Source organism: Carassius gibelio, chromosome B8 (genome assembly GCF_023724105.1).
Source record: "Carassius gibelio isolate Cgi1373 ecotype wild population from Czech Republic chromosome B8, carGib1.2-hapl.c, whole genome shotgun sequence".
Taxonomy (NCBI): domain Eukaryota; kingdom Metazoa; phylum Chordata; class Actinopteri; order Cypriniformes; family Cyprinidae; genus Carassius; species Carassius gibelio.
The window spans coordinates 25,701,893-25,722,878 of NC_068403.1; the positions used below are offsets into that span (position 1 = coordinate 25,701,893).

The window sequence follows — 20,986 nt, forward strand, 5'->3', positions numbered from 1 at the left end:
ACTGGAGAGGAGAATTCGGCCGATAGTGGAACCTCGGATCCAGGAGGAACAGTGTGGTTTTCGTCCCGGTCGTGGAACACTGGACCAGCTCTATACCCTTTCCAGGGTGCTGGAGGGTTCATGGGAGTTTGCCCAACCAGTCCACATGTGTTTTGTGGACTTGGAGAAGGCATTCGACCGTGTTCCTCGCGACATCCTGTGGAGGGTGCTCCGGGAGTATGGGGTCGGCGGCTCCCTACTTAGGGCTGTTCGGTCCCTGTACGACCGGAGCAAGAGCTTGGTTCGCATTGCCGGCAATAAGTCAGACCTGTTCCCGGTGCATGTTGGACTCCGGCAGGGCTGCCCTTTGTCACCGGTTCTGTTCATAATTTTTATGGACAGAATTTCTAGGCGCAGCCAAGGGCCGGAGAGTGTCCGGTTTGGGGACCATACGATTTCGTCGCTGCTTTTTGCGGATGATGTTGTCGTGTTGGCATCCTCAGACCAGGACCTTCAGTGTGCATTGGGACGGTTTGCAGCCGAGTGTGAATCGGCCGGGATGAGAATCAGCACCTCCAAGTCCGAGGCCATGGTTCTCAGTCGGAAAAGGGTGGATTGCCCACTTCAGGTTGGTGGAGAGTTCCTGCCTCAAGTGGAGGAGTTCAGGTATCTTGGAGTCTTGTTCACGAGTGAGGGAAGGATGGAACGTGAGATTGACAGACGGATCGGTGCAGCTTCTGCAGTAATGCGGTCGCTGTACCGGTCTGTCGTGGTGAAGAAGGAGCTGAGCTGTAAGGCAAAGCTCTCGATTTACCGGTCAATCTACGTTCCTACTCTCACCTATGGTCATGAGCTGTGGGTCATGACCGAAAGGACAAGATCCCGGATACAGGCGGCCGAAATGAGCTTTCTCCGTCGGGTGGCTGGGCGCTCCCTTAGAGATAGGGTGAGAAGCTCGGTCACTCGGGAGGAGCTCAGAGTAGAGCCGTTGCTCCTCCACATCGAGAGGAGCCAGCTGAGGTGGCTCGGGCATCTATTTCGGATGCCTCCTGGACGCCTTCCCAGGGAGGTGTTCCAGGCACGTCTCACCGGGAGGAGGCCCCGGGGAAGACCTAGGACACGCTGGAGGGACTATGTCTCCCGGCTGGCCTGGGAACGCCTCGGGGTCCCCCCGGAAGAGCTGGAGGAAGTGGCTAGGGAGAGGGAAGTCTGGGCCTCTCTGCTTAGACTGTTGCCCCCGCGACCCGGCCCCGGATAAGCGGAAGATGATGGATGGATGGATGGATGTTTTACGTGTAATGTATCTAGAATATATGTACATTTCACTTTTTGAAATAAATTACAAAAAAAAAAATAATAATAATAATTATGTTTTCACGATATTCAAATTTTTGCACCTGTAGGTTTCTATACATCATTATATATAATTTATTATATTATAAATATTTAATATAATGATAATAAATAATCTATAACATCATTTTTCCAAAGACAGAAATTTACTTAATAATTAAAATATTATCAGGAGAACATTTAATTTTGTATTAAATGTGCAGCATCTTTTATAACTCTCAATGTTTTTGAGTTGAGACTTTTCAGCCTGTGATTGTGTGTTCACATTAATCACTCAGATCTCTGTCAGGCTTCTTTGTTCAGTTGATCTGTAACAGACAGTCAGTCAGAACAGCAGTACAGTAACAGTGATTAGTCTCTCATCATAAGAAAGCAGCATTCTCACCCACAACACCCTCCTGCTGGAGGTCTTTCAGAGACACGGTCACTCGTTTGTCCTTCCCCTGCTGATTCTTCTTCCTGTCCTTCTTTCCTCCTGCTTTATCTTTTGGTGACACCGTCTCTGTTCTTTCAGCATCCTTGAGAGATTATAACATCACACATTAAAGAGCATCTACTTCCTAGTTGAAAAAGATACAAAGAAAAAAAACACAAAATGCAAAGTAAGCACTGAAAATAGTTGATGTAGTAGTTACACAATCAACTGCAATCATTATATTACACACCTCTTGACTTCTAACACCTCACTGTAACCACAAGAGGGAGTGCTGACATTTGTTAAAGAGCTAGAGATGAATCTCACAAGTATGAACCTGAGGCACATTGATGCTTAGACAGTTTGGAGATATAAACAGCAGGCAGAAGCTCACTTAAAGCAACTATTGCATGTCCTTAAGAAAAAATTTACTTAAATTATAGTCATTTATTTAATGTATTTAATGTATTAAACTTAATTTAATTTATTATAACTTAGGTACTTATGGCATGTCCACCCCACTCACTTTCATTGTATGCAGTTGCATTTCTGAGTTACTATTACCCAGTTCATTTAAACTATGCTATGTACACTACCATTCAAAAGTTTGAGGTCAGTGATATTTTCATTTGAAAAGATGTATTTTATGCTCCTAAAGGTGATAAATACAAACATACACAATCAATTGACTGTGTAATTGAACCATTTAATATATATATATATATATATATATATATATATATATATATATATATATATATATATATATATATATATGTATATATAGATAGATAGATAGATAGATAGATAGATAGATAGATAGATATATTAAAGTTACTGACTGCTTAAAATATCACAGCAAAGTCATTTTGTCAATTTTGTTATGCCAAAAAAATCAATAATGCATTCAAATGTAGTGTACTGTGCACCTTCTTCTGGGACTGAACACTGAGTGTGATGCTGGACGACACAATTGGTTGGTCGAGCTAAACTGGTTTTATCTAATTGTGTACTTAAACGTAACAGCAGACAGCTCTTCATTACATAGGCCTACTCTCGATCAAAGTTATCTGACACGATCAAGGTTCATTTGTTCTGACAGTTTAACTCTCGGTTCTTGTCATATTTTATTACCATTTTCTAAACTACAGTGAATAAACTGTAATAATGTAAGAAATGCTGAAGGTGTCTGAAATTTTGGTTTTACTATATGTAGGCTCCTTGACTGGAGGTGCAAAGTCTCTTAAGATATTAGATAACTGGACCTTTTTAATGAGAAGATAAGGATAGTTCAGAAAAAATAAACCTGAATGGTATGAATTATATATATATATATATATATACGTATATATATATATATATATATATATATATATATATATATATATATATATATATATATATATATATATATATATATATATTATTAGACAATAAAAACCTACATTAAAAAAAAACTATTGAATAAAAAAGATGTTATTACTTTTCACTTGATGGTTACACCACATGGCATTTTAGAGTAGTTAAAGGGACAATAAGTAACTTTTTAGGTATTTTATTATCTAAAATCAATATTTTTATTCATAAATATGCCCTCAATGGTGTACAAATACCTATGCCAATGTTTAAACTAATCCTTGTAAATGAAGAATTTATTATCTTTATATACATGGGACGGGTAGGTTGACGGAGGCTTCCATGTAGTTCCGCCATCTTGCAAAACTATAATAGCAGAGAGGGACAAAAAGTACTAAGCCAACGCGTTTCCACAACGCTGTTTTCGGTCAGAGCCAGAAACGCAGGTGCAGAGCAGTGAGAGGCGCTTGAAACTGCACCGGCAAGTTTAAAAGTCTGGATTGCATTCTTATTATGGACCATACATATGCCGCGCCACAGGAGAAGAAAACATCGTCGCCAAAACAGTCAAAAATAGAACGTAAAAGGAAACGTGACCGTAGATTACAGAAAACAAGAGTTAATGTCGGGGAAGCTTTTTCTAGGTGGAAAGAGCTAATGCTGGATAAAGATTTCAAAAGAGACGCTGAAGTGGCCAGTTTTCTTCTCGACAGGTAAGTCAGTGTTACAATCTATATTATAATATTTGTTTTATATCTAACAATGCATATAATTCAGAAAATATAACGAATAAATTAGACATAACTACTAATTACAATATTTCATGTTTTCCACAGTCAGTAATTCATACTGTAACATTCGTTTGTTTATGGTCATGTTGCAGTTTGTTTGAAATAACACACCTGTTCACCTGAAGTAAAACTCGACGAAGTGCTATTAGAAGACATCCCGTCAAAGCTTTTTGGTACATATCGCCTACCGTAGATGCAACGCGCATTTGAAAAAGCGAGGCGCTGGAGAGCAAAATTAGTTTGAATGCAAAATACAATTACACCACTAGATGGGAGTAATTCCTACTTAGTGTCCCTTTAAAGCTGCAGTCGGTAACTTTTGACGCTCTAGCGGTTAATAAACAGAACTGCTTGTGTCTTGCGGAAGAACATTGTAGCCGGATCTACTTCTCTCTGTTTATGTCTATGAAGAATCACAAAGGTACTGGGTTACTCTGCCGCGGTATCCCCGAAGCAATCTAAAATAGTCCGAATATAAACACTTATTATAGGTGCACCCTAGTGATTCAGGACAAGCTAAAAACACGGTTTGGAAAATGGATTCATGATGTACTCGCTTAGTATATAAATTTTTCTACATTTTGAACACAAACAAAGTTACGGACCGCAGCTCTGATTGGTTGTTTCTTACCGGGAGCGATGGTATTTCTGCAAATGGCAATAGGAGCACTGGGAGGAGCCAGAGGAGCTTGATTTTTTGCTGAGTCCCAATTCGCATACTATCCGTCCTAAATAGTATGCTAAACTAGAATTAGTACGTCCCAAATCGTAGTATGTTGAAAAGAGTATTCCAAAGATACCCGGATGGTCTACTATTTCCGGTTAGAATTCGAAGTGCAGATCAATGCACACTCTAAGTGCTAATATTGCCCACAACCCATTGCATATGGGAGGGAGGAGCTTTGCGATGGCTTTGCGGTGATGTAAACATGGCAGCCGGGTGCAGCAGCAGAGATGCGCCCCAGGGGGCAAGGAACTCGACCGGAAGTTGAAGTCGGGTGGGGGCTGCCATCTTTTAGCAGAACTTCACTTGCGTTAGCATTCCCATTGACTCCCATTCATTTTGGCGTCACTTTGACAGCGAATAACTTTACATCTGAGGCGTTTAAAGACTCCGTTTGTCCATTATTTATTTCTAAAGATACACGACAATGTATAAAGGGCTCCATTACCCTCTATGTTACATTATGGCCCCGTATAAACAGTTTTTGTAAAAAATAGGCTAACGATTGCGTCATAACCACTCGACTCTCTGTCGCATTACTATACAGACAGGAGGAGAAGCTCGCAGGCAATTAACTTAATATGGCGTACTGGCGTTACATTTTAAAATACTATACAAAATAATTAATCAGAATACTTACTCCTGCTCACTCACGACAAAGAACTCCCCGCTCAAGCTCGCCGTCTCTGCAAGATTAACGATGGCAGTTTGCACGCACAGCCACTTAGAAGATTTACATCTGTCAGACAGGTTGCTGACGTCGTCAAGCTTCGTTTGAGTCTGCGCGTCAGAAACGGAAGTGCTAAAAAACGCTAAAACTGGGCTTCATTTGTCTCAATTGAGTTCCAATGGGGTCGCTGTGTCCATTTCTTTTACTGTCTATGATGCGCCCTCAGCTTTTAAGTGTAAGAATTCAAATGTTTAACCCTAATTAAAGTTATATTTTATTTTGTTACACACATTGCACATGAACCTCAGAACCAGTCGCCTCACAAACGACCTGCGTTTGGTTCTATGACGACGCAGCCCTGCTTCTTCACTCCTCAACTTGGTAGAAGAACACATTGTAAAATGTATTGTGAAAAAAAAACGATGAGAAAAAAAGATGGGAATAGTAAATAAAATTTTACTGGACATAAAGAATGGATGAAACTTTAACAGTTGTGGTGTGCATAACTAGGCAAACACGTTGTCGTTCACGTTGCATGACGTCATCGAAGTATGTCCCAGAACGTGCATACTCTTTTGCTACACACTCAAAAGTATGTACTTTTTCCTCACAAAAAAAGTACATACTTTTATGTCGTAGTATAAGTAGGCGAATTGGGACTCAGCAACAGATTATCTGTGTCATATTCTACTGTCAGGACATAATGACAGGTTCAACAAATATGTAAAACATATATTTTTACAAAAGTTACCTACTGCAGCTTTAAATATAATCTTCTCTTAGTATGGTACCTTTTTATGTTGCTCAAATTCCAGTTTACTGAGCATCAAGGCCTTCTCCAGATCCGCCTCATACAAGTCACTGGTCAGCTGGGACAAAAATTTTAGAATTTGAATGCACATGACCTACATTTTAATATCTGTGTTAATGTGATATTTCATTTTTTGTTCTTTTGAATACATTTGCAAAGTTATCTGAAATCAATTCAAATCAAATAAATGCATAAAGTTAATATCTCACTAACTGATAAGAGACAATATTCCAATAACACAAATTTCTTGTTTAAGGAGGTTTGCAAGTTGGTATCAACCATCAAAACTGTCTTCAAATCTAGGGCCTGGTGTTCTGGATTACTAGTGCTCTACGGAGGCCCTAAAGGGACATGCTGATCATTTGCATCTGATCTGATAACGTACTATAGATGTATTGAAGATGAGCAAACACTACAAAAAAAAAAAAAAAAAAAAAAGAATATAAAAATTGTCTTACAGATGTGAATGCAGACGTCAAATAGAAGTCTTTGTAATGTACATGTGCTATAAAGTTGCATCACAATCAAATGTGGTTGAACATCGAAAGCCCACTGTGTGCATGAGAATGAATAGGTCTTTATGATTTTTTACTGAAAAGGAATAAATCATGTGTGATACTCATCTTGTCTGTGTTCTTTAAAACTGCAGATTCATTAAGGAGGCTTCATGACTGTGCTCAGATTCACAACACGCGATTCTCCTGTAGCTTTGTTTGGAAATATTTCAGTTGTATAAAGTTAAATTTAAAATGTATGTTACTCAATACTAAAACTTTTGCAGTATGTGCCTATTTCACCTCTATTTTAAAGAATTAATTAATGTATTATTATTAATTTATACATTACAGATGTACATCACCTCATTTTCATAACTTTATTTAAAGGTATGAACAGCATGATACAAAAAAGAACTTGGCGTCAATAGTAGATGCATGTGTTTTTAGCATATGGCCACAGGTAAAAGTCAATTAGTCACTATAACAATCCTGATGAGATGACCAGTCCATTATTTAAGTATTTTATATAGCAAAACCTGTCAAGAAATGTCCATCTTCAACCCAACAATCAAAATATCAAAATATAAGAATGATGAAGAATAACAAAATATTTTTAATTGTAGAATTAGTATGTACATTTACAATTGTACATGCCTGCAATCTTTAATCCCCTTCTAATTAAGATTGACAATTGATAATACACAATACAATTATATTCTATAGAATTAGAATTTCACACAAAAGTGAAACAGGTCTGGACTGTAAATGTCATCTTATAATCAAAATCAGAAAATTATATTTTGCATATAGAAGATTTAAGCGTTTTTTTTTTTTTTTTTAGGGCCATAGAGATTCTGGTTCCATAATTTTCACAATAATTAAACAACCCACCGAAGCAAGTAGTTTAGTGTAATGCGCAGTCTCATTCAGAAGTTAAATACATTTGTCAAGTAGGCCTATACCGTCGGTGCATGTTTTTAATTATAAATTAATTAGTTTGACCAGACATGATGATTTTCATTATACAGTACTGACACTATATAAAAATAATACCATGCTGGAAAAAAATGGCAAGTCCTTTATTATTTCAGACAAATGACAAACTCTACAAATGTGCCTGGTTGGAGAACTTTAGAGACAATTTGAGTAAAAAAATAAAGATAAGAAAAATAAAACAAAGAATAGGAGCATGAGAATTATTGTCCTGCTCTGACACAAATATAGCATAAAACTTCAAATCCACTTTTTTCCTTCGCTTCTTAAAAAAACAAAAACAACATACAATGATTGTGGGCTTTCTTTTAGGATGGCAGACCTACAAATAAATTCCAGAGGTAGAGCAATTTCTTTTTTCCCCAACACTAGATTTAAGAAACCCAGCAAAAGACAGGAGAAAAGAAATGCAAAGAAAAGTACTGCGAGCCTTCAGTACCTGGTGAAAATATGATCTGTATTTCTGAGGATAAAACATTACACGCATGGAACAGAGAAAGGAAATTATATTCATACATCCATAGTAATCGTTTTCCATCGTATCTTTGGATATTCACATATCATCCTCTAATGCCGTTTGAGAACGCTCAGAAAAACAAGGTGTAAAAAAAAAAAAACAGGAAAAGAAAAGGAAATTTGTTGTGTGACTGTACATTCTGGATCTAGAGTTTGGAAGAGTGTCAGAACTCACTAAACATTCACTCCTAAAGGGAAACAACAACAATGTCCTCATCCAGGATTTCTGTGAAGTGAGAGTTGGCCCATATAAAATTATTATTTATAAAAAAGAAAAAGAAAAGAAAAAGAACAATCACACAAAATCCACAATCAAGGTCAAGCAGAGGGCCCGGGCTCGTACGATTCTATGATTCGTTCCTATGAAGGTGACAGACGGACGCGTCATGTGTCAGGCCATCATGTGGGGATAGGACTTGAGCTGCAGCCGGATGGACGTCCTGAGAAAGGAGGGCTGCTTAGTTCTGCCGTCCCAAGAGGTGCAGAGCACTGGAAAACAAAACACACGAGAGAAACCATCAGTCAGCTGCAACTATCAGCACTCTTTGACGTTTGGCTGGTCCAGCGACTTATAGTCAGGTGCGACTTATTTATCAAAATTAATTTGAGATGAACCGAGAGAAATGAACCAAGAGAAAACATTACCTTCTACAGCCGCGAGAGGGCGCTCTATGCTGCTCAGTACTACACTGAAGAGCACCCTCTCGTGGCTGGAGACGGTAATGTTTTCTCTTGGTTCTTGGTTATAAATAAATGCGACTTATAGTCCAGTGCGACTTCTTCGTCATGACGTATTTTTGGACTGATGCGACTTATACTCAGGTGCGACTTATAGTCCGAAAAACGCTACTTCTAAAACACATATTAATGCCTTCTGCTGTGTGACCTTTTTTAAGGTCCTTTAATCTGCCCAATACCTAAACTTACATCAAGCTTACTAACTATTAATCCGCAGCAAACAGGAGTTTGAGGAAAAACTCTAACCTAATCGAAAGTGTTAACATTTAACTTTTTGAAAATACAAATATTAAATAAAAGTTAGTTATTACCACTACAACACATGAAAACTTTTTTATTTGAGCTTTCAAATATTGTTCGATATTCGCAATTTCAGATTCACCTCATGGTCATCACTTCTGAAACTTTGCAGCTTGAAATGTAAAACTTTTTAAAATTATAAACAGAGAGAGAGAAAATGATCAAAATGAAGCGAGCGACAAGAAAATCAACCTAAAGTTTTCATTCCCAATGTTTTTTGTTTCTGGTTTAAAGCATAAAGTCTCTTAATTTTGTACAATTTACATTTGAAGCTCAAAAAATGCAGATTGGTTGATAAATGGATAAATAATGTTTTTTTTTTTTAATAGATATGAATTTAAGAGGTTTCTGCTCTGCTGAATTAAGACTTAAGACCCACAGAAACCCTGTTTATAATCAATGAAGCTGATTTCACTTCGGTTCAGCTACAGCACAAGTCTGCAGTCTGTCTACACTGCATAATAAATCTCTCATTTACATTGTGTTGTTATAATGAAAAAACTTGCAAATGCTCAGAATGAGGGGATTCTAACTTAAAATCCTCTGATTGGCCATTGTGCTCACGTGTTCAACAAACATGTCTGTGATTGGCTACAAAATCAGGGTCTGTCCAAATTCGAAGGCTCCTTCAAAAGCGGCTTCCTTCGTTTCTCAGAGTATAAAGCATACAACTGCTGGCTACCGAGATTCATTGTGTGCCGATGAGAACAATTTATTTTTTATGTTTTATAGAAAATGCTGGATTACACTCTGAAATGCAAGTGTAAGGCTGGAACGGTTACATCTTTGAATGTGTAGTATTGACTTGGAGTCCCTAACTGAGCTGTGAACTGCTGAAGTCTTTGAATGGGTCACACACCTGTTCTGTAACAGGTACTGAGCGTTCTGGATCTGGTCTTGGGTCCCGGTGATGGTGATGATGCGGTCCTCAGAACCCTGCAGGGGCTCGTCGATTTTAATTGAGGCTCCGGACTCATGACGAATCTGCTTGATCCTCTGACCGCCTTTACCGATGATGGATCCCGCCAGCTGACAATCACAGCAGAGCGAGTTAAACACGTGTTTCAAATGAAAAGCGCATCGCATTACGAGTGATTTACTCACATCTTTAGGAATCGTGACTTGTGTGGTGATCACAGGACCTTCGCTGTAACTGCTCCTTCCACCTGAGCATAAAAAGAGAGGGAAAACATCATAATGGGAGATTTACAATTACTACATAAAAGTCAACTGGCCTTCTTTATAATATGAGGGAATCCTTACCAGACTGATAGGAGGAATCCCAAGATGAACTGTTTTCTGATTTGAGAAAAACAAAAACAAATGGTAAATCTTTTGTAAAGGTGAAGATGACACTCTTTTGATAGTCTTTTCAATGTCAAAGTGTCTCAATTTAGTTGAATTCACTAAATAGTAAATATTTAAATCAGAAACATCATCTGTAAAATCGCAAAACACTTTTGGACAATTTTTTTTTTTTTTTTGTATTCATTCCCCCTTAAAAAGCATGTAACAAATAAATAATTGAATTGCTAAATAAAATTGGTTGCTTCACATATTGTTCTAATGATGTGCAAGTAGCTGATAAAATCTTTTCAAAGGCATACATGAGGAAAAACATGACCTAAAAGGTGTAAAAAAATTAATGAATAAAAGCCTAAAAAAGCCTGAGCTACATAGCATTTTCTTTATTTAGCATGTATTTAAAGGCAAACTTACCATATCCATCATTCTGCAACATAAGAGAAGAGAAATGTGAGAATCAAAAACCTTGAACACAAATGTTTACACAGAAAAAAAAGCCAAACACACATCAGCAAAGATTTTTTTTTTTTTTTTATGATGTGCATATAAATAATTCATAATGAACATTCCAACATTAACAGATTTAGTTTTGTGAGACAAGTCTTGAAACTGAACTAAACGTAATCAAATGACAAAAAGACTGAATACTGACCATGCTGCCTCCATAACGATCATTGCGCCCTCGCCTTTCCCCACTGGAGAGAAAAAACGCAAAAGCAACAATAAGCCAACATCACATCCTACTATAACAAACACTGTTTCACGACACAGATCCGACACAGGAAAACAAACAAACGCAGATCTAGATAAAGAACGTACTGCCGCCGCTCATCCATGTGGCCACGCTGGGAGCTGTAGGAGTACTGATCATCACTGTCAAAACAAAGAGATATACAGCACAAATCAATACTTAATGATTAACCAAAATATAGCCAAAAATAGATGAGGTGAGTATGTGTCTCACCCTCTCCTGTGGTGTGAGGCTCCCATGGGCATGTTTCGTGGAGGACGACTCCCTCCTCTCCCCCCTCTCTGGGAAGCAGGGGGGCCCCTGCGTGGGCTCATGTCATCGTAGTCTCTCCTGTTCTGCATGTGGTGACCGCCACGGCCTCCGCTGGGGGGCATCCGATCAAAGCCTCCGCCGCTGCTACGCCCCCTCGAGGAGAAGCCGCCCATAGGCCGACGGCCCCGCTCTTCATACATCATACTGAAGCCTCCGTAGTCATACGTTTCATCGTAAAAGTTAGGGTCGTACTGCTGAGCTCGACCTTTAATGGGAGCCTGGAGAGACAGAGAGAGTTCATGAGAAACATGTCTAATGACAGACAGCACTGGCAAACTAGGGGAGGGCGATATGGCAAAAATATCAGATTACCATTTTTTTTTTTTTAAGGAAAATCACGATTCTTTGTGATATTGGTTTTACTATTTTGCAAGTTGTTTGAGCATTACAGCCAAACTAATTTCCCTAATAGACAAAGCCTTTAAATGTAACAAAATATCAAAAGTTTGTTGTATAATTTTTTTGTTCAGTAATCAGGTGCTGTTTAACAGGGTTTTAGACTTTTAGTGCACTTGCTATGTGTGTATGCGCTCAGAAAAAGCACACGTCAGAACAGCACGTGAAAGAAACGTTTAACCCGCAAGGCTTTAAAGCACATGCAAATAATGTACTTTTGTGATTGTGAATAAGGGCAGTGTCCGTGAGTGTAACCATACCACTGATGTGAATGTATGTGGCATTGTACAGTATATGAAAGAAGTGGTACAACTGCAGCTAATAGAATATATGCTGTAGCACGATATTTCTTCAAAAGCAGATCATGGAGACATTTTTATCGTCCAAAAACAAAAACAGTCATATCGCACACCCCTGTGTCAAACTGTCTGAATCAGACCTCCACAATGAGCTCCAGCATGGTCTTAATGCACTCCACCACCCGCTCCGCTTTGCCCCCCACGAGCACCACGCGGTCAGTGGACTGAGGACAGCACTCCTGAAAGAGCTTGATGGTGGTCTGGGTGCTCTGGAAGAGAGAAAGAGTTCGGATCAGCACAGGAAATTCCTCATTTGTAGTAATTCAAATGCTCTTCTGAATGTCTCACTTCACGAAGCTCCTTAATCTTGGCGCCCTTCACTCCAATGATGCTCCCAGCTAGACTCTGATGGATGAGCAGCCTCAGTTCACAGTCAAAGTCCACGCCATTATGATGTTGATACTGTCCAACCAATCAGAGAGGAGGATCAAATGTGTCATTCAAATATGTTGTAACATACACACACACATATATATTATATGAACACACATTGGTTTTTTAAAAAATTTTTGTCGTGGGGAAAAACAAACGAACAAAAAACCTCACCTCTTCCAGAGTAGGTATGACCTTCAGTAATATCTCCGCTACTGTGGGAATATCGGCACTGATGCTTAGGATTCTGTCAAAGTAATGAATCGCATTCCACGAGAAGAGAGAAGAGAACCGATATTAGCGATACACACAGCCAGAAGAGTACCATCAGTGCTTTTTTTAGTGCATTTAACAATGAGGAGAGGAGCCAGACCCCAAAGAGTCATGGAGTCATGCACTCCTTTGCCAAAGGATAGTGGAGAACACAGGAAAACAAAGAAAAACGAACTGAAGCTCCTTCCCGTTGCTGACATGTGACGGAGGGAGGTTAAAACTGATAGAGGCAGAGATGAACATGAATGAAGCAGGGGCTCCAGATCCAGCAGAGAAAGTTCAAAAGTCAAACACAACAGTGAAATAACACAACAGACAAAAGGGAGACATGTCATTTGCACCTTCAAAAATTTCAGCCATTAATTAGCAAGAAACCTTTCAAATGAGAACATTTCCCAAAGGAACAAACAAAGCTAATTCAGAGAATGTTTCTGTCGTTGGAGAGGGAAACAGGGAGGGAAAGGGCTTCCGTACATGACAGAAAAGGCATTTGAACACAGTAAAACAGTTAATAACGGCTCTCATGTTTCATGGCAGTAAGGGAGTAGTTTGTACATTAAGGATGTTAATACACTTCTGATATTGGCAGTAACAGAGCTGATATGACTTGGAGGTTGGAGTATCTGAGTGGCACGTACCGCTCGGGCCCACTGCTGTCTGGGACTGACACAGTGGCATTGTACTGCAGGGGGCGGGGCCAAGCACCCAGAGCAATCAAGCACACGGATGTCAATCAAGTAAGCCGCCCAATAGGAAGGGCACGATTATGGGTGTGGCCAACCAGGGAGTCAGGAGGTCAGGCGGCAGGTGGGCGGTACGAGTCGATCCGGAATATGGGAATTGGCCAAAAATGAACAGAAAAATAAAAACAAGGAAAAGGGGAGAGGAAGTGGAAGAGGAATACATTTTTAAATTGGAAACACTTTCAGGTGCGACTTTTCAATTCTCATAATGTTGGAGGAGAATGGAGAACAGGAGAATATGTACTAGACCAGTATTCAATTGACTAAAGAGTACAGCAGAATGTGGGGAATTTATGATACAAAGCATAGCTGCCTTGGTTCCACAAAACCGTTTCGTTATTCTTGGACTGAGATGATTTTAAAGTGTTCTGTTGGCTTTAATACATATTCTAAAATACAATCCAGTTCTACAGACGTGTGAGCTCCACCTACCATAGTTTATGTGCATGGAAAGTGTGCGAATGTGTGAACTAAACAGAGGAGTACTCACATCTGTGCGCAGAGCTTTAATATACTTCCCACCCTTTCCGATCACCGCTCCGGCATTCTGCAGAAAAAGAGTCGGTCAGCACTGAGGGACAGCAAGAGGAACTAAACGCAAAAGTCATGGGAAAATCAGCGAATTACTTTGCTCTGTAGCAGAATTCGAAGCTCCACCATGTCGTCAGAATTTCGGGAGCGCTTATGAGGCTTGTCCTCCTCCATATCCTCAGCGGAACGCTTGCCTTGAATCCATTTTACACGGAAAAGTTAGTAAAACACAAGCAGCAACAGATCTTTCTTTTGTAGTGTTATGACATTTTGATCCAAAATGACGAGGTCAACATTTAAAAAAAAAAAACAGGGAAAACTGTCATTTCATGGAAGCTTCAACCCTATAAAGCCTACTGTATCATATTTCATATGCAAATTTCTAAGGCCTTTAAATGATCAACAATCAGAACTTTCCTGAAAAACCTGTTGCGCACAATCTACTACACACACATTTATCTGTTCATCTCTCAATCACAATCATTGTATTATTGCATTATGGTGCTATTGTCCTGCATCATTTTAGGAGCCATAAAAGCCTGACGTATCAAACATGACACTCAACAAAGCTTTTCTCTTTAGATTTTGTCTAAAGGTTTAATAAACGGTCACAATATTCAATTTTACAGCTATAATTTCATACGCAAGGCTTTACGGGGTTAAACAAGATACTGCATGAGAAAAGTAAGATGGGATTTTATCCAGTGGGAAGATATGGAAGAAACATTTAATAAAATAAAATTGACTATTATTATTTTACTATGCATATTTAACATTCATTACATTGGTTCCATTCAGATTTTTTGTCCCCTTCAAAAATAAATAAATAATAATAATAATCCCTGGACCGTACCATTGCTCTCTTTGTTGCTGAAAGTGTCCTCTTCCTGTGGGTCATTTTCTGGATCCATTATCTCTCTACAAGCGGAGATGAACAGCTCTCTCTATCCAAATGGATGCCTGAGGGAAAACCAACATGAAAATATAACATGGCCTAATAGGATGCTAGCCCCAAGCTTGTGCGTGTAATCATTTTTAGGATCTTATCAGAATGAACAGTGCTCTGTGTTTGCTGAGCATGACTGGGACAAAACAAAAGAGAAAGAATTAAAAGCAACTATAATGAGTTACACAAAACTAAAACTAAATGTTCTGGTAGGTGTTCTCCAACAATGTACTGAAATGCAACTCCAATACATATTCAACTCAGCTATTTACTGCCTGGTAAAGTATTAGAAAACAAACATAGACTTGGGATGTGTCTCAAACCCTATTAGGTTGCCTACCTAGACAGCACTGGATGTTCAAACTCGTCTGCGATGCACAAACTACTCGCTGTTGTCTAGATATGAAGCTCGCAGTGTTTGATTACAGTAAAGTTAGTATGTCAGTCGCCATCTTCCTGTTCTCGATCCGCTGCCTGACTGGCTAACGTTGATTAACAATAGAGTTCCAGGAAGCTAACGAGCTAGCACCATAAAGTATATTTTATCATCAAGATTACTCGTATTTATTAACGTTACGCCACGTGGAAAAGAAATATAGTAAAATAAGTAGAAAACGCACTTCCTATAGCAACTGTGGAAGTTACAGAAACGTTAAATGATTATGGTTGCTAGTTTCCTTTGGCTAACAGAGATGAAGCTAACTTAGCTATCGCAAGAAAACCCTAAATGCAAATTGCGACCGTGTGCACGAAAAAGTACCTCAATAATTTAGGATAGTGAAACAGTTTGACACGAGAGCATACTGGTTACTTGCGTAAAAACGGTGATAGAGTTAATTTGTGTGAGGAAATGTCTCCACCGACCTGTTCCTGTCGTGCTCCTCTTCAACAACAGTGACGCACTAAATCTTTCTAACGCGCTGTCGCGCGGACCAATGAACTCGCCTCCCTCGCGCTCTGATTGGTCCAAACTCCAGCACAACCGACACTCCAGAAGTGTCAAGGACAATTATTGGTAAAAAGAAACGTCCATCTTTTAAGAACGCTTTTTATGATTGGCTAGCACGACTGCTTGGTATTTCACGACTGCAGTCTCTTTCTGACATGAGGTAAATGTGATATTTTGTTTTGCAAGTTACTCAATGAACTGTTAAATAAGTAGTCGCTGTAAAGGAGCCACAAGAAGACCTATAGTGTGTAGGTTATGGCGCCAATACATTCACTAGAACTCAACGGCGTACTCAAGCTTGACACCATGCAGCCTGCACGTGAATGATTGTCTGGTGAGCTGTCTGCTTTATCTAATCATAAAAAGAATGTAAACTGCAGAATATATCTGACTATCTATCGGTCTGTCTATCTTCTGTCTGTCCATCCATATATCTATCTATCATTGATTAATTGTCATTGTAAAATTATTGTTGCTATGTGGTTGCTAGGGTACTCAGGGTGGTTGCATAAACATGCTAGAAACATGATAGCATCATGCTAGTTACTTGTTAATCATGCTAACAACATGTTAGAAACACCCTAGCAACCACCCTGAGTACCATACAATTGAGTATCATAGCAACCAGCTACCAACAGCTTAGCAACCTCTTCAGGTACCACAGCAACACCCTAGGAACCACCACAGGTATCCTAAAAAACCCAAGCAACCACTCTGGGTGCCCTAACAACTGCATAGCAACATCCTAGCAATGGCCATGGGTACCCTAACAACCACATAGCAAACAGCCTGGGTACAATAGCAACCAAATAGTAACATCCTAGCAACAACCCAAAGTACCTCAACAACCGCATAACAACACCCCAGCTACCCTATCAACTACAAAGTAACACCCTAATAACCACCATAAGTACCTAAGCATCCGCATAGCAACACCCTAGCAACGCCTTGGGTACCTTAGCAACTGCCTAGTAAAACCCTAGCAACACCTCAGCTATCCTAGCAACCGCATTAGCTACCACCTAGCAACACCTTAGCAACTACCCTAGCTACTCTAGTAACCACATAGCAACACCCTATCAACCACCAAAAATACCCTAGCAACTACAATCTTTAAAACTATATGAAGTATTTCAAACTACTTCATAGTGAAAACCTTCATTGTCTACAGACTTTACTTTCTAGTAACACAGTTGAAGATGTAATAAGTGGCTAGTAAATCTTTTTTTAGTAATTTTCCCAACTGTGCTAAACAGTATTGTGTACAATTTGTATTGTGTGTGTATGTGTGTGTATATATATATATATATTTTTTTTTTTTTTTTTTTTCACTAATTCCATTCAAAAAGTGAAACTTGTATATTATATTTATTTATTACACAGAGACTGATATATTTAAAATGTTTATTTCTTTTAATTTTGATGATTATAACTGACAACTAAGGAAAATCCCAAATTCAGTATCTCAGGAAATTAGAATACCGTGAAAATGTTCAATATTGAAGACACCTGGTGCCACACTCTAATCACCTAATCAACTCAAAACACCTGCAAAGCCTTTAAATGGTCTCTCAGTCTAGTTCTGTAAGCTACACAATCATGAGGAAGACTGCTGACTTGACAGTTGTCCAAAAGATGACAATTGACTAGGGCTGTTCGATTCCACAATTTTTGGAATCGATTCCAATTCCTGGTCATGGAATCGAATGTAATCTTTTCCAAGAATCGATTCCTCACTATTGTTTTCGATTCTTTTCCAATTCTTTTTATTTATTTATTTTTAGATTAAAAGGAACCTAATCTCACCATGATGACTGCAGGATTGGTCGTATAATGTATTCTTCCTATAATATCAAGCTAAAAAAAAAAAAAAAAGACGATACAAAAATTTTAGTTTTTTCAGCTTTGCCAGTGAAATTAGTCATAGCTCAGCAAGGACATGCGTTTATCGCATGAATTACATAAGACATAAAGTGTCTAAAATAAATGTGCACAGTTCAGCTGAATGATGAAGTTTACTTTGTATACTTTGCATAATATTAAAAAACCGTACACTGAAACAAAATAAGCACAACTGTTGTAATTATGGCTTAGGTGAATTGTGGTCCTAAAATTCAAATCATCAGGGCCAGCTTGTTTTCTTTCTGTTTATTTTCGGAATTGAGGAATCGATTCCCAGCCCTACCATTGACACCTTCCACAAAGGAGAGCAAGACACAAAAGGTCATTGCAAAAGAGGCTGGCTGTTCACAGAGCTCTGTTTCCAAGCACATTAATAGAGAGGCGAAGGGAAGGAAAAGATGTGGTAGAAAAAAAGTTTTCAAGCAATAGGGATAACTGCACCCTGGAGAGGATTGTGAAACAAAGCTCATTCAGAAATGTGGGGGAGATTCACAAAGAGTGGACTGCAGCTGGAGTCAGTGCTTCAAGAACCAGTACGCACAGACGTATGCAAGACATGGGTTTCAGCTTTCCTTGTGTCAAGCCAAATTTATTTTCTGCGATGAAAGTAAATTTTGCATTTCCTTTGGAAATCAGGGTCCCAGAGTCTGGAAGAGAGAGGAGAGGCACACAATCCATGTTTCTTGAGGTCCAGTGTAAAGTTTCCACAGTCAGTGATGGTTTGGGGTGCCATGTCATCTGCTGGTGTTGGTCCACTGTGTTTTCTGAGGTCCAAGGTCAACGCAGCCGTAAACCAGGAATTTTAGAGCATAATATACAAGTTTCACTTTTTGAATGGAATTAGTGAAATAAATCAACTTTTTGATGATATTCTAATTATATGACCAGTACCTGTTTATATATATAAAATGTATGTGTGTGTTTAAAATTTTAAACTTACAAACTACAACATTTGTTTAAAAAGTCCTTACTGAGTTCTCAAATCATTAATACACATTTTACTCTTTCTTTGTTTAATAGTTGAAGCTCTAGTGTCCCGGCCAGTGAGAGGATGTCAGCGGGTGAAGTGCAGGTTACCCAGGCATGGCTGCGTTCTCAGTGGCACATCCAGGTCCCTCATGCCTGGCTGGACGCTTGCGTGAACTGGATAAAGGAGGAAGCGGATGGCGAACCCATGCCTCAGTCGCTGTTGAATCAGCGCGTCCTGGAGCAATGGCTGCTGACTGACCTGCGAGATCTGTCCCACCCGGTGCTTCCCGAAAGAATATCCGAGGCTCAGAAAATGGATCTAAACAGCTGTTACTGTCTTCAGATGGACTCCCTACTAGATGTCAGCCAGCCTGCATACACGCAACTGCAGCGTATTCGGGGCACCAACTGCTCTAATGATCAAGTCACTGCGGCTACGCCGGAAACACAGCGGCCGTGGGAGGCCAAGCCCACACGTATGGTGATGTTGCAGCTCACAGATGGAGTCCAGAGTCTGGAGGGTATGGAATACCGGCCCATCCCGGCTTTAAGTACCAACCTGCCACCCGGGACGAAGCTACAGCTAGTCGGTCCTATCGTCGTCCGTCTCGGGGTGTTGCTCTTGAAAGCAGAGAACGTGAAGGTGTTGGGTGGGGAGGTGGAACAGCTCTTGGAGATTTACTCCCAGAGCAGAGTGCTGTGTGGGACCCTCGGTGTGCCTGAGGAGAACCATCCACAAGGTGAGGAACCAGATGACCAGGAGCTCCTGGCCAGCGTAGAGGCTCCAGTAGATCATCAGGTAGCTGACAGCGGCTATGACAGCATGGCTTCAGTAGCTTCCTTCAGACCACCTCAGTCGCAACCCCGTCCTCAAGCAACGCCCATTTCCAGAGAAGACGACAACTGGGAAATGGATGAAATTCCAGATGACGACTTCAGAAGCATTCCAGACAATTTTGACGATGTACCGCAAAATGTGGTGGACGGTGTTCCTGAGGACTTCGATGACATCCCGTTAGAAGAGCTGGACAGTGTGATGTGCCCGATCGATTCAGAAGGCAGAGCTGATGCAATCCAGCCCACGATTGAAGAACCAAGCCTTTTAAGTTTTCGCTCTAGTACAACTCTTAACAGCAGAAACTTAAATGAAGTTCCTGTCACATCTGTTGCCAGTTCCTCTACAAACGCAGTTGAGGAACCTTATGCAAACCTACCCAACCAACCCAAAACTGAAGAACCCAGTCAGACTTTTCGCTCTAAAACTCTGCTTTGCACCACCAACCAAAGCAGAATCTTCAATGAAGTTCCTCAAACATCTTTTACAAGTTCCTCTGGAAACACAGCTGGATCTTCTGGTTATGAACGAGAGGCACCTACTTCACCGTACCTCTGCATGTTACAGGCTGGCCACTGGCCGCCCGCCAAAGCTCAGATTTTACGACTACAAGCTTTCATCGTTACCCTCAAAGGAAATTTGCAAAGTAGTAGTGGCATTTGGAAACTCGGGGCCACCATATCTGACGGAACCGGGTACTTGGATGTGGATCTGTCTGACGCCATGCTCACCAAACTCATCGGCTACACGGCACCAGAGGCTCGAGTGCTGCGGAAGGACCTGGCGAGACGCGGTGAGGTGGACCGTGGGATTCAGCACTGTCAAAGAGAGCTGGTGGATATGTGCTGTATGATGAGTGTGCAGGTGGATCAGACGGGCAGAGGAGTCGTGTTGTGTGTCAGTCCGCTCTCTGACCAGGAATGCTCTGAGACACAGAAAAGAGTGAAAGAGAGGAGGAAATAAGCCGTACTTATTCTCTGGACTCTCATTTAACCTAATCTGACAGTGTTTGAGTAACTCGTTTTGGTTCTCTCAGTCTGAGGAAAACGGCTTCTAAAGTCCTTCACTCATATCCGTTACATTGCAGAATTCCACTGTGTCCTATTTTTGAAAATAGTTTTTTGTTGGATTTTTGTTGTTTTTATATTTGCATGTCTTTGAATGCGATTTAATAAATTTAAAAAGATCATTTAAACATCA

The 20,986-nt window shown here is 39.9% G+C and overlaps 2 protein-coding genes across 3 annotated transcripts; one reads left to right on the top strand and one right to left on the bottom strand.

The window, feature by feature from the left end:
- Positions 1-7,654: 7,654 nt before the first annotated feature.
- On the bottom strand, positions 7,655-16,060 carry LOC127962877 (heterogeneous nuclear ribonucleoprotein K). Of its 2 annotated transcripts, XM_052562475.1 has the most exons (16): positions 15,996-16,060; positions 15,039-15,145; positions 14,282-14,379; positions 14,145-14,201; positions 13,550-13,593; positions 12,813-12,885; positions 12,555-12,668; positions 12,347-12,475; positions 11,413-11,729; positions 11,268-11,321; positions 11,101-11,143; positions 10,863-10,875; positions 10,407-10,442; positions 10,248-10,309; positions 10,003-10,172; positions 7,655-8,594 (listed from the first exon to the last, which is right to left on the bottom strand). In XM_052562475.1, exons 2-16 carry the CDS (start codon positions 15,094-15,096, stop codon positions 8,564-8,566), a joined length of 1,299 nt encoding a protein of 432 aa, XP_052418435.1. In that variant the 5' UTR covers positions 15,097-15,145; positions 15,996-16,060; the 3' UTR covers positions 7,655-8,563. The 2 variants fall into 2 exon arrangements, with proteins under 2 accessions (XP_052418435.1, XP_052418434.1); XM_052562474.1 differs by lacking the exons at positions 7,655-8,594; positions 10,003-10,172; positions 10,248-10,309; ... (1 more) ...; positions 10,863-10,875; positions 15,996-16,060 and adding an exon at positions 15,892-15,915 and having other exon boundaries at positions 10,987-11,143.
- A 119-nt stretch (positions 16,061-16,179) lies between these two features.
- Positions 16,180-20,986, top strand: rmi1 (RMI1, RecQ mediated genome instability 1, homolog (S. cerevisiae)). The gene is made up of 2 exons (XM_052562470.1): positions 16,180-16,414; positions 19,003-20,986. Exon 2 carries the CDS (start codon positions 19,034-19,036, stop codon positions 20,747-20,749), a length of 1,716 nt encoding a protein of 571 aa, XP_052418430.1. The 5' UTR covers positions 16,180-16,414; positions 19,003-19,033; the 3' UTR covers positions 20,750-20,986.

What these genes read in the sequence shown, in the direction of transcription:
- LOC127962877 (XM_052562475.1), bottom strand. Translation starts at nt 15,096, where the DNA reads ATGGATCCAGAAAATGACCCACAGGAAGAGGACACTTTCAGCAACAAA. An exon ending in GACAGCAGTGGGCCCGAGCG is followed by an intron (nt 12,886 to 13,549) that starts GTACGTGCCACT and finishes TTACTTTGACAG; the next exon opens with AATCCTAAGCATCAGTGCCG. An exon ending in TGCTGGAGCTCATTGTGGAG is followed by an intron (nt 11,730 to 12,346) that starts GTCTGATTCAGA and finishes CTGTCTCTCCAG; the next exon opens with GCTCCCATTAAAGGTCGAGC.
- rmi1 (XM_052562470.1), top strand. Translation starts at nt 19,034, where the DNA reads ATGTCAGCGGGTGAAGTGCAGGTTACCCAGGCATGGCTGCGTTCTCAG.